Source organism: Salmo salar, chromosome 17, assembly GCF_965601325.2.
Source record: "Salmo salar chromosome 17, fSalSal1, whole genome shotgun sequence".
NCBI classification, from domain to species: Eukaryota; Metazoa; Chordata; class Actinopteri; order Salmoniformes; family Salmonidae; genus Salmo; species Salmo salar.
In genome coordinates, this window is record NC_138307.1 from 17749107 (window position 1) to 17762353 (window position 13247).

General features: G+C 41.8%; 1 protein-coding gene across 2 annotated transcripts; it reads right to left on the reverse strand.

The window, feature by feature from the left end:
* Positions 1-1330: 1330 nt before the first annotated feature.
* On the reverse strand, positions 1331-4708 carry LOC106575540 (T-cell surface antigen CD2). Of its 2 annotated transcripts, none has more exons than XM_082963519.1 (5): positions 4544-4708; positions 3069-3272; positions 2659-2904; positions 2284-2442; positions 1331-2146 (listed from the first exon to the last, which is right to left on the reverse strand). In XM_082963519.1, exons 1-5 carry the CDS (start codon positions 4605-4607, stop codon positions 1848-1850), a joined length of 972 nt encoding a protein of 323 aa, XP_082819645.1. In that variant the 5' UTR covers positions 4608-4708; the 3' UTR covers positions 1331-1847. The 2 variants fall into 2 exon arrangements, with proteins under 2 accessions (XP_082819645.1, XP_014007572.3); XM_014152097.3 differs by having other exon boundaries at positions 2994-3272; positions 4544-4707.
* Positions 4709-13247: the final 8539 nt, after the last annotated feature.

Genomic DNA, 13247 nt, shown 5'->3' on the forward strand with positions numbered 1-13247 from the left:
TGGAAGCGAGGGCTTCAGATAAGTGTTTCTTTCAGCATCTTTGCTCCCTGCATGCTATGGGTTGGTGCTGTGCCAAAACCACAGCTAAGAGGCCTCAGCGATGTAACAGGAAAACAAGAGATTACATGAGAGCTTTACTCAGAGGTGTGAATACAGAGAATGACTCAAATGCACAATGATGTGAATGGAAACATTTTCAGAACTATTGTTATCATCTTGCAATTGTTAGCTATCAGACCTGGGTTCAAATACATGTGCATTTTAATTATTTGTATTTTAAATACGTATTTCCTGTGTATGAGTATTTTCAAATAATGTTGCCCGAATCAAATACTTTATTATTTGAAAGTATTTCTATAAATGTAATACTATTTGAAACTATTTTCAAATACACGCTGTCGTACATGTCAATCCAGAGCATTCCAAACATGTTCCATGGGTGACGTGTCTGGTGAGTATGCAGGTCATGGAAGAACTGGGACATTTTCAGCTTCCAGGAATTGTGTACAAATTTTTACAACATGGGGCTGTGCATTATCATGCTGAAAGATGAGGTGATGGAAGGGGATGAAAGGCACGACAATGGGCCTCAGGATCTCATCTCGGTATCTCTGTGCATTCAAATTGTCATCGATAAAATGCAGTTGTGTTCATTATCTGTAGCTTATACATGCCCATACCATAACCCCTTCCGCCACCATGGGGTACTCTGTTCCCAACATTGACATCAACAAACTGCTAGCCCACACAACACCATACTCGTGGTCTGCTGTTGTGAGAACAGTTTTACATACTGCCAAATTCTTTAAAACTACGTTGGAGGCGACTTATGGTAGAGAATTTAACATTCAATTCTCTCAACAGCTCTGGTGGACATTCCTGCAGTCAGCATGCCAATTGCACGCCCCCTCAAAACTTGAGACAGCTGTGGCTTTGTGTTGTGTGACAAACCACATTTTAGAGTGGCCTTTTATTGTCCCCAGCACAAGGTGCACCTTTGTAAAGATCATGCTGTTTAATCATCTTATTGATAAGCTACATCTGTCAGGTGGGATTTCTGGGATATTTTTTTCAGCTCATGAAACATGGGACCAACACTTTACATGTTGCGTTTCTATTTTGTTTCGTGTACTTGTACTTTCAAAGAAAAATATCCATATACTAACTTCAATGTTTTTGAATGTAATTGAAATACTCAAAATTGTATTTGAAGTGGACCCAGGTCTGTCAGCTATTAATCATCAAAAGATGCCATACATTGCCTCAAAGCACAGCTTCATCATTAACTTTGTGGTCAGCAATCACATAATTCAGTCAATGACTATGTGCCTGTAATTCTTTCATTTTTATTGACAACCACACAGACATCAAGTTAAGGTCACTACTTCAATAGGAGGTGGATAGATATGCTACAAACTACATTTTAGTCATTTAGCAGACACTCTTATCCAGAGCAACTTACAGTAGTAAATACATACATTTCATGCATTTTTTTTTAAATATTTCTTTTTTGTACTGGCCCCCGTGGGAATCAAACCCACAACCCTGGCATTGCACACACCATGCTGGCATTGCAAACACCATGCTCTACCAACTGAACCACAGGGATGATGGATGATTTCGCTAAACACTATGGATGATTTCGCTAAACACTCAACACATAAAAGCAATGAAACATAATTTATATAAAAATGAGTGTAAAATAATCTACATTCATTTGTAAAATAGAACACTGGGGATTTTTTCCTTCCTTTTCTATCCTTTAGATAACATAATTTTCAACATGTAGACTGCTGGAACTTCTTTCCTTGGATCAAAACGTATATAGGCTAAACCTGTTTCCAGACTCATTGCCTGGGGGGGTGAGGGCCTTTCTTCCTGGGCTGGGGTAGCGGTGGGGGCTGCTCCTCATCGTCATCCATTGGTGTCTGTGGAGGCCTCCCTCGAGCCTGGGCTCTGGGTTGAGGTGCGGCCTGGCTGGAGGCTCTGGCATTGGGCCTGGGGCCCGTGGAACCAGGTGGGGCCCCACCGGGGGGTCTCTGCCTTTGCTTCTGCTCCTCTGGGTCTGAAGGATGCTTTGTCTGGCCTGCTTGTTGGTAAGGATGCTGGGCCTTGGTCAGGGGGTCTAGTCTCAACTCTCTTTCCTCTGTGAAGGAGAATGAACAGATGAAATGAGGGAGGGAACAAAAGAAAGCCAGATACTGTAGATACCGTAAATGTTTCTGTTCACACAACACCAACACTATAGCCGTAGACGTTTGACCTTTGGTCTGAAGCGATTACCTTCAAAGCGCATCTGGCTCTTGCGTCGGCTGCGGAAGCAGCACACCAAGGTGATGATGATGAGGAGGAGTACCATGCCCCCTCCCCCGGCCAGGATGCACACCATGGTCAAGAAATCAAAACCAAACAGTAAACCATGACCTCCTGAGTCTGAGACAGCTGAGAGGAGGGTGGGGGATTAGGGGTGGAGCAGAGGAGAGAATTATTATTTATTTTTGTCTTTCTTTTTATGGGGTGCGCGGCCAATCTTAGATATTAGTTCCTTTTTTCTTTAGAAACAGAAGAAGAAAAACAGAGAGACAGAAAAAAACAGAGGAAAGAGAAAGAGAGATTCACAAAGAGAATTCCGATTGAGCCCTTTAAAACATTCTGTACCGTTGCATATTGGCTTGATGGCGTCACTTGTCTCCTTGCTGACCTTGTTGACTGCAGAGCAGGTGAAGGTGTCTGGCTTTTTCTGTGGTTTCAGAGGGATGGTCAAATTTGGCTCTGTTTTCTTATCTATGGGATTTCCGTTCTGGTTCCACTGGAAAGTCACTCCCTCAATGTTGGTCAAGGTACAGGTAAAGATGATGTCCTTATTAGAACAGGTTATTTTCACTGAGGGCTTGGAGACCTTTTCTGGAAGGAAACAAAATGGCCACTGTCAGTGTCTCTAAAGGAGAGGATAGTTCTTGTATGGCTGGAAAGAAAGAGAGAAAGAGACCTACCCATCACACACAGTATGAAGGACTTCTCAGTGACAATTGTCCCATCGCTGTTGAACACCTCTGCTTTGTAAGTACCTTTATCTGCCAACTTCAGGTCTTTGAGCTGAAGAGACCCATCATTGGAGATGTCCTCAGACTTGCCTGGTTTGAACTTTCCATTCTTTCTTTTTAATATAACTTTATCATTGTGTTTCCAGGTTAATTCTTTCGAACTCAAGTCATTGGAATTCAGAGGGATGGAGAAGGGATCTCCACGTGGGATATAATAATGGCATGAATCTGTGATAGAAGAGAAGAAAAGAGATCAGAATAATTCTCTGTTGTTGCTGACGGTAGCATACTTTTATTACATTTTGGGGTCAATAAAGAATTAGAAAATGTGATCTAATTCAATTCTTATTATTGACATGTTTGGTCAAGCATTTATCTACAGTATAAATGACCAATTATGTATTCTACATTTCAAAGTAAAGTAAGTCCATTGTTAGTTCCTCATTATTTGTCAGTTAGGCCAACTACCAGGAGAATATGCTCTAAAACAGGCCTGTAAATTAAAGTGTCACAACTTATACCAAGTGTTTCTAACTTGGATCATGAAAAGATGTGTTCAACTGGTTGGGTTAGCCACAGTAACCCAGATAATTCTATTACATCTTCCTGTTCTTGTGTACTGCGTGTTTGAAACAGAACATGTCTAAAACAACAACTTTCTGAAAGGCCACAGATACTAAAACAACAGGACCTCTTCAAATCAAATGGCCTATCTGGGGACAATATCATAGACACAGATGGTCAGATTAAGCCTTCTCCTTGAGTAAATAGGATGTTAATCTTGGTCAAAAGACCGATATTTTATACATTTATATATCAATGGTAATTGACATAAAATAAATTACATTGGCATAGAAAAAAAACACTTAAGTAAAGAAATAAGTATTGTAACACATAATGATCTTAAAATATTTAAATAGCATTTACAACATCCATACAAATCATTCTAATAATGAGATAAAATTGCGATATCAAAGATCGAATCCCCGAGCTGACAAGGTAAAAATCTGTCGTTCTGCCCCTGAAAAAGGCAGTTAACCCACTGTTCCTTGGCCGTCATTGAAAATAAGAATTTGTTCTTAACTGACTTGCCTATAAAGGTAAAATAAAAAAAAAGACATTGTTACATTTACAAGATAACGCGTAATAGAGGCACCACAGAAGAGACATTTTCGATGTCATTTTTCATGCCCACGTCGTTGTTCATTTTCTCCCTAACATTGCTCAAATCAATTGTGATCAAATGTAAAGGTTCAATAGCAATCCATGAATGTGACCATCAATAGGTAAGAGTTTTTTATTTACCAGATTGACCCTATTTGATGATCATTTAAATGAAAAACATTCTATTTCAAATCAATAGACATCCTCTTCTCAAATAACTGATCCAACAACTAATCATCTTTTTTACTGTATAAAAAAAGCCCGGACTAAACAAGACATCTTCAAAAAACAATCCCGGGGGGGGGGGGGGGGGTGTTAGAGGCAGAGTGTCTTACCTGCTGCTGAAAGAGAGATAAATCCATGAAGGACAAGGAATGCCAGTGACAATGTACAGGCCATTGTGTTGTTACTACATGTACTGTGAGAAAAATGTACAGGTTTCAGTTTAGTAGTCAGACCCTTTCCTGGGTCTGCGTGTGTGTGTGTGTGTGTGTGTGTGTGTGTGTGTGTGTGTGTGTGTGTGTGTGTGTGTGTGTGTGTGTGTGTGTGTGTGTGTGTGTGTGTGTGTGTGTGTGTGTGTGTGTGTGTGTGTGTGTGTGTGTGTGTGTCAGAAGAGGAAATGATCCAACCAGAAGGCCCTGTATGTATCTACTCCCTCAGCAGTGCAGAAATGTCATATCTTAAAATAAGCTTCAAACAAACTCTTCATCTTCTCATCAGTATCAACTCAGGCATTTTCTCAGGCACGTCCTAAACACAACCTTTTTTAACAAAACGTATTTTTAAATTCATGCCAAAAAAGACATCTAGGCTACATTCATTGTGTGGCATTTAATGGCACAAAACTCCATATTAGGACATTCTCATAAATGATGACGATGTCAACAAATGTACTTCCTTTCCTTCTTTTTTTATTTACATTAGTCATATAATGTTGACTTATGATGCTGGTTTCAGATGAGCTTTTCCTATCTCAACCTAACCCTAGGTCATCGTTCAAAACTGACCCTGGGTCTGTACTTAGGAGTGGCAAGCTCATACACTGTAATCACTTACCAATTCCAAACTGAGCCCAATATACCTACTGGAGAGCACATCTGAAAGGATTAGACAAATGAAAGCAATATCGCAGAATGTGTTGATAACTTTCCTTTCCTCTGTCTACCAGAAGTACCCAGGTGTAGGTGACTGGGCTTGAATTGGAATAGGCCAAGCCAGTGAACTTCAGTTTTCATGGATTGTAGAGCTATGCTGACATCTAGTGTTACTTGCATCACCTGCACTTTTGAAATTCAAATAGCCTTTTGTCAACTTGAAACAGTCAGTATACAGTATACACCTTGCCGGTGTGACGGTGTTATACAATACGAGCGCATATTTCAGCGAGCGCTTCGTAAACCACGCCCCCATTGGGCAGAGTCAGGCATGTTGGACTGGAAACATTTTCATTTTTAAAAAGCCTCTCATTTTACATGGTTCTGTGTAGCTAATATATTTGAGACCAGTATATTGCAGTTCATTTCGTTTTTGACTTAAGTAAAAATTGTATTTTATTTATTTATTTCACCTTTATTTAACCAGGTAGCAAAGTTGAGAACAAGTTCTCATTTACAATTGCGACCTGGCCAAGATAAAGCAAAGCAGTTCGACAACATACAAAAACACAGAGTTACACATGGAGTAAAACAACATACAATCAATCATACAGTAGAAAAAAATAAGACTATATACATTGTGAGCAAATGATGTGAGATAAGGGAGGTAAAGGCAAAAAAGGCCATGGTGGCGAAGTAAATAAAGTATAGCAAGTAAAACACTGGAATGGTAGATTTGTTATTTGAAGAAAGTTCAAAGTTAAAATATAAATAATATGGTGCAAAGGAGCAAAATAAATTAAATAAATAAATACAGTAGGGGAAGAGGTAGTTGTTTGGGCTAAATTATAGATGGGCTATGTACAGGTGCAGTGATCTGGGAGCTGCTCTGATAGCTGGTGCTTAAAGCTAGTGAGGGAGATAAGTGTTTCCAGTTTCAGAGATTTTTGTAGTTCGTTCCAGTCATTGGCAGCAGAGAACTGGAAGGAGAGACGACCAAAGGAGGAGTTGGCTTTAGGGGTGACCAGAGAGATATACCTGCTGGAGCGCGTGCTACAGGTGGGTGCTGCTATGGTGACCAGTCAGCGGAGATAAGGGGGGACTTTACCTAGCAGGGTCTTGTAGATGACCTGGAGCCAATGTGTTTGGCGACAATTATGAAGCGAAGGCCAGCCAACGAGAGCGTACAGGTCGCAGTGGTGGGTAGTATATGGGGCTTTGGTGACAAAACGGATGGCACTGTGATAGACTGCATCCAGCTTGTTGAGTAGGGTATTGGAGGCTATTTTGTAAATGACATCGCCGAAGTCGAGGATTGGTAGGATGGTCAGTTTTACGAGGGTATGTTTGGCAGCATGAGTGAAGGATGCTTTGTTGCAAAATAGGAAGCCAATTCTAGATTTAACTTTGGATTGGAGATGATTGATGTGAGTCTGGAAGGAGAGTTTAGAGTCTAACCAGACACCTAGGTATTTGTAGTTGTCCACAAATTCTAAGTCAGAACCGTCCAGAGAAGTGATGCTGGACAGGCGGGCAGGTGCAGGCAGCGATCGTTTGAAGAGCATGCATTTAGTTTTACTTGTATTTAGGAGCAGTTGGAGACCACGGAAGGAGAGTTGTATGGCATTGAAGCTCGTCTGGAGGGTTATTAACACAGTGTCCAAAGAAGGACCAGAAGTATACAGAATGGTGTCATCTGTGTAGAGGTGGATCAGAGATTCACCAGCAGCAAGAGCGACATCATTGATGTATACAGAGAAAAGAGTTGGCCCAAGAATTGAACCCTGTGGTACCCCCATAGAGACTGCCAGAGGTCCGGACAGCAGGCCCTCCGATTTGACACACTGAACTCTATCAGAGAAGTAGTTGGTGAACCAAGCGACGCAATCGTTTGAGAAACCAAGGCTACTGAGTCTGCCGATGAGGATGTGGTGATTAACAGAGTCAAAAGCTTTGGCCAGGTCAATGAATACGGCAGCACAGTATTGTTTCTTATCGATGGCGGTTACGATGTCGTTTAGGACCTTGAGCGTGGCTGAGGTGCACCCATGACCAGCTCTGAAACCAGATTGCATAGCGGAGAGGGTGCGGTGGGATTCGAAATGGTCGGTAATCTGTTTGTTGACTTGGCTTTCGAAGACCTTAGAAAGGCAGGGTAGGATGGATATAGGTCTGTAGCAATTTGGGTCAAGAGTGTCACCTCCTTTGAAGAGGGGGATGACAGCAGCTGCTTTCCAATCTATGGGAATCTCAGACGACACGAAAGAGAGGTTGAACAGGCTAGTAATAGGGGTTGCAATAATTTCGGCAGATAATTTTAGAAAGAAAGGGTCCAGATTGTCAAGCCCAGCTGATTTGTAGGGGTCCAGATTTTGCAGCTCTTTCAGAACATCAGCTGAATGGATTTGGGAGAAGGAGAAATGGGGGAGGCTTGGGCGAGTAGCTGTGGGGGGTGCAGTGCTGTTGAATGCAGTAGGGGTAGTTAGGTGGAAAGCATGGCCAGCCGTAGAAAAATGCTTATTGAAATTCTCAATTATAGTGGGCTTATCGGTGGTGACAGAGTTTCCTATCCTCAGTGCAGTGGGCAGTTGGGAGGAGGTGTTCTTATTCTCCATGGACTTTACAATGTCCCAGAACTTTTTAGAGTTTGAGTTGCAGCAAGCAAATTTCTGTTTGAAAAAGCTAGCCTTGGCGTTTCTAACTGCCTGTGTGTATTGGTTTCTAACTTCCCTGAAAAGTTGCATATCGCGGGGGCAGTTCGATGCTAATGCAGAACGCCACAGGATATTTTTGTGTTGGTTAAGGGCAGTCAGGTCTGGGGAGAACCAAGGGCTATATCTGTTCCTGGTTCTAAATTTCTTGAAAGGGGCATGCTTATTTAAGATGGTGAGGAAGGCATTTTAAAAATATTTTTGAGTAGTAAACAGGGAAACAACGATCAAGTCCCAGACATTTCGCAATAGAACATACCATAATTTACTACCTTAATTATTGGGGTCATCTGGTTACCTGGTTATATAATGAGCTCTTTGACAAAACAGACCATGGGAGCCCTTTTTACACAGAGATGTATTTGTCAAAGGCCAGAGGTGGGTCTGTGTAAACTATGCGGTTATATTGGAGAAAGGTTTATAGCAGTGAATGTCATCAAATGATTTATTGTTATAGTATTTCTATTTTCGTCTCCTGATGTACTGGCCTGTCTCCTGGGAGCGCCTCCATGCTCTGGACACTACGCTGACAGACACAGCAAACCTTCTTGCCACAGCTTGCATTGATGTGCCATCCTGGATGAGCTGCACTACCTGAGCCACTTGTGTGGGTTGTAGACTCCGTCTCATGCTACCACTAGAGTGAAAGCACTGCCAGCATTCAAAAGTGACCAAAACATCAGCCAGGAAGCATAGGAACTGAGAAGTGGTCTGTGGTTACCACCTGCAGAACCACTCCTTTATTGGGGGTGTCTTGCTAATTGCCTATAATTTCCACCTGTTGTCTATTCCATTTGCACAACAGCATGTGAAATTTATTGTCAATCAGTGTTGCTTTCTAAGTGGACAGTTTGATTTCACAGAAGTGTGATTGACTTGGAGTTACATTGTGTTGTTTAAGTGTTCCCTTTATTTTTTTGAGCAGTATATGTAAAAAATACTTGCTAAAAACTTCAATAGCGTCCACCTCATATCATTTGCATGAATACAATCAACTGTTATTGATTGAGAGGACATGTCTGTACGATCTATGGCAATTCCTTTAATTCTTTGACACCGACTATTTGTTCTATAAATTGAAATGTACTTTACATTAAAAATACTTCCTTAAAACTGCAGTAGCTTGCACCCAATATGACATTAATGAATACAACCAACGGTTATTGCTTCAGGGACCTCTTCCCTCCAATCCACGATCCTATACAGTTGAAGTCAAAGGTTTACATACACCTTAGCCAAATACATTTAAACTCAGTTTTTTCACAATTCCTGACATTTAATCCTAGTAAAAATGCCCTGTCTTAGGTCAGTTAGGATCACCACTTTATTTTAAGAATATGAAATGTCAGAACAATAATAGAGATAATTGTTTATTTCAGCTTTTATTTCTTTCATCACATTCCCAGTGGGTCAGAAGATAAAATACACTCAATTAGTATTTGGTAGCATTGCCTTTAAATTGTTTAACTTGGGTCAAATGTTTTGGGTAGCCTTCCACAAGCTTCCCTCAATAAGTTGGGTGACTTTTGACCTATTCCTCCTGACAGAGCTGGTGTAACTGAGTCAGGTTTGTAGGCCTCCTTGCTCGCACACACTTTTTCAGTTCTGCCCACAAATTTTCTATAGGGTTGAGGTCAGGGCTTTGTGAAATTAAATAAGTTAATGAGTGAAACTTGCTTAACAAGTCACCTAATAAGTTGCATGGACTCACTCTATGTTTAACATGACTTTTTAATGACTACCTCATCTCTGTACCCCAGACATACAATAATCTGTAAGGTCCCTCAATCGAGCAGATTCAACCACAAAGACCAGGGAGGTTTTCCAATGCCTCTCAGAGAAGGGCACCTATCGGTAGATGGGTAAAAAAAAGCAAAATTTGAATACCCCTTTGAGCATCATGATGTTAGGAATTACACTTTGGATGTGTATCAATACACCCAGTAACAACAAAGATACACGCTTCCTTCCTAACTCAGTTGCCGGAGAGGTAGGAAACCACTCAGAGATTTCACCATGAGGCCAATGGTGACTTTTAAACAGTTACAGATTTAAGGACTGACTATGAGAAAACTGAGGATGGCTCAATAATATGGTAGTTATTCCACAATACTAACCAAATTGACAGAGTGAAAAGAAAAAAACCTGCCATCAGAATAAAACATATTCCAAAATATACATTTAATTTTTTCCTTCCTGGCCCCCCGTGGGAATTGAACCCACAACCCTGGCATTGCAAAAAACATGCTCTACCAACTGAGCCACAGGGAGGGCAGTTAAGTTAAAGCTAGTTGTGGCAAAATGGCTTAAGGACAACAAAGTCAAGGTATTGGAGTGGCCATCACAAAGCCCTTATCTCAATCCCATAGAAAATCCCACAGAACTGAAAAAGTGTGTGCGAGCAGGAAGGCCTACAAACCTGACTCAGTTACACAAGCTCTGTCAGGAGGAAGGGGCCAAAATTCACCCAACTTATCGAGGGAAGCTTTTGGAAGGCTACCCAAAACATTTGACCCAAGTTAAACAATTTAAAGGCAACGCTACCAAATACTAATTGAGTGTATGTGAACTTCAGACCCACTGGGAATGTGATGAAAGAAATAAAAGCTGAAGTAAATCATTCTCTCTACTATTATTCTGACATTTCACATTCTTAAAATAAAGTGGTGATCCTAACTGACCTAAGACAGTGAACTTTTACTAGGATTAAATGTCAAGAATTGTGAAAAACTGAGTTTAAATGTCTTTGGCTAATTGTATGTAAACTTCCGACTTCAACTGTAGGTACACTATTTACTCCAGTAAACTACAGTTCAGGTGCACCCTCTGGACCACTAGACACCAGCTCAGATACAGAATTTACAGCCATGGAGAGTAGCTCAGATACTACATAGGGAAGTATAGATAAATCCTGTGCCAACAGAGACCATTACAGATACAGCCTCTGTACCAGAAGAAACCAGTTGAAAGGCACTTGTTGAATATATAGTTTGTTTGACAAGTATTTTGATTCTGTTCAGGGAAGGTTTGTCTTCAGTAAACTCATATCTCTTCTTTGGTTATCATGTATGGCCTGTCATGTTAGGCTACTATAATGTTCAGCTATGTATACTGAATCAAAATATAAATGCAACATGTAAAATGTTGGTCCCATGTTTCATGGGCTGAAATAAGAGATCCCAGAAATGTTCCATATGCACAAAAAAAGCTTTATTTCTCACAAAATCTTTGCACCAATTAGTTTACATCCCTGTTAGTGAGCATTTCTCCTTTGCCAAAATAATCCATCCACCTGACAGGTGTGGCATATCAAGAAGCTGATTAAACAGCATGATCATTACACAGGTGCACCTTGTGCTTGGGAAAATAAAAGCCCACTTGAAGAAGTGCAGTTTTGTCACACAACACAATCCCACAGATGTCTCAAGTTTTGAGGGAGCGTGCAATTGGCACACTGACTGCACGAATGTCCACCCGAGCTGTTTCCAGAGAAATTAGTGTTCATTTCTCTGTCATAAGTCACCTTAAACGTCATTTTAGAGAATTTGGCAGTACATCCAACCAGCCTCACAACCGCAGACCACCCAGCTCCCACTTGGGCCTGGCTCCCTTCCAGGCCCACCCATGGCTGCGCCCCTGCCCAGTCATGTGAAATCCATAGATTAGGGTCTAATTTATTTATTTAAATGGACTGATTTCCTTATATGAACTGTAACTCAGTAAAATCGTTTAAATTGTAGCATGTTGCATTTATATTTTGGTTCAATATATATTGTGAATTTTAATGAGATGTTGATCGATACAGTAAGATGGCAAACGTCTTATAAACTCAGCAAAAAAAGAAACGTCCCTTTTTCAGGACCCTGTCTTTCAACGATAATTTGTAAAAATCCAATTAACTTCACAGATCTTCATTGTAAAGGGTTTAAACATGCGTTTCCCATGCTTGTTCAATGAACCATAAACAATTAATGAACATGCACCTGTGGAACGGTTGTTAAGACACTAACAGCTTACAGACGGTAGGCAATTAAGGTCACAGTTATGAAAACTTAGGACACTAAAGAGGCCTTTCTACTGACTCTGAAAAACACCAAACGAAAGATGCCCAGGGTCCCTGCTCATCTGCGTGAATGTGCCTTAGGCATGCTGCAAGGAGGCATGAGGACTGCAGATGTGGCCAGGGCAATAAATTGCAATGTCTGTACTGTGAGACGCCCAAGACAGTGCTACAGGGAGACAGGTTGGACAGCTGATCGTCCGCACAGTGGCAGACCACGTGTAACAACACCTGCACAGGATCGGTACATCCGAACATCACACCTGTGGGACAGGTACAGGATGCAACAACAACTGCCCGAGTTACACCAGGAACGGACAATTCCTCCATAAGTGCTCAGACTGTCCGCAATAGGCTGAGAGAGGCTGGACTGAGGGCTTGTAGGCCTGTTGTAAGGCAGGTCCTCACCAGCCATCACCGGCAACAACGTCGCCTATGGGCACAAACCCACCGTCGCTGGACCAGACAGGACTGGCTAAAAGTGCTCTTCACTGACGAGTCGCGGTTTTGTCTCACCAGGGGTGATGGTCGGATTCGTGTTTATCGTCGAAGGAATGAGCGTTACGCCGAGGCCTGTACTCTGGAGCGGGATCGATTTGGAGGTGGAGGGTCCATCATGGTCTGGGGCGGTGTGTCACAGCATCATGGACTGAGCTTGTTGTCATTGCAGGCAATCTCAACGCTGTGCGTTACAGGGAAGACATCCTCCTCCCTCATGTGGTACTCTTCCTGCAGGCTCATCCTGACATGACCCTCCAGCATGACAATGCCACCAGCCATACTGCTCGTTCTGTGCGTGATTTCCTGCAAGACAGGAATGTCAGTGTTCTGCCATGGCCAGCGAAGAGCCGGGATCTCAATCCCATTGAGCAGGTCTGGGACCTGTTGGATCGGAGGGTGAGGGCTAGGGCCATTTCCCCTATAAATGTCCAGGAACTTGCAGGTGCCTTGGTGAAAGAGTGGGGTAACATCTCACAGCAATAACTGGCAAATCTGGTGCAGTCCATGAGGAGGAGATGCACTGCAATACTTAATGCAGCTGGTGGCCACACCAGATACTGACTGTTACTTTTGATTTTGACCCCCCCTTTGTTCAGGGACACGTTATTCAATTTCTGTTAGTCACATGTCTGTGGAACTTGTTCAGTTTATGTCTCAGTTGTTGAATCTTGTT

What these genes read in the sequence shown, in the direction of transcription:
- LOC106575540 (XM_014152097.3), bottom strand. Translation starts at nt 4,607, where the DNA reads ATGGCCTGTACATTGTCACTGGCATTCCTTGTCCTTCATGGATTTATC. An exon ending in CTTCATACTGTGTGTGATGG is followed by an intron (nt 2,905 to 2,993) that starts GTAGGTCTCTTT and finishes GTTTCCTTCCAG; the next exon opens with AAAAGGTCTCCAAGCCCTCA. An exon ending in GAGCCAGATGCGCTTTGAAG is followed by an intron (nt 2,147 to 2,283) that starts GTAATCGCTTCA and finishes TCTCCTTCACAG; the next exon opens with AGGAAAGAGAGTTGAGACTA.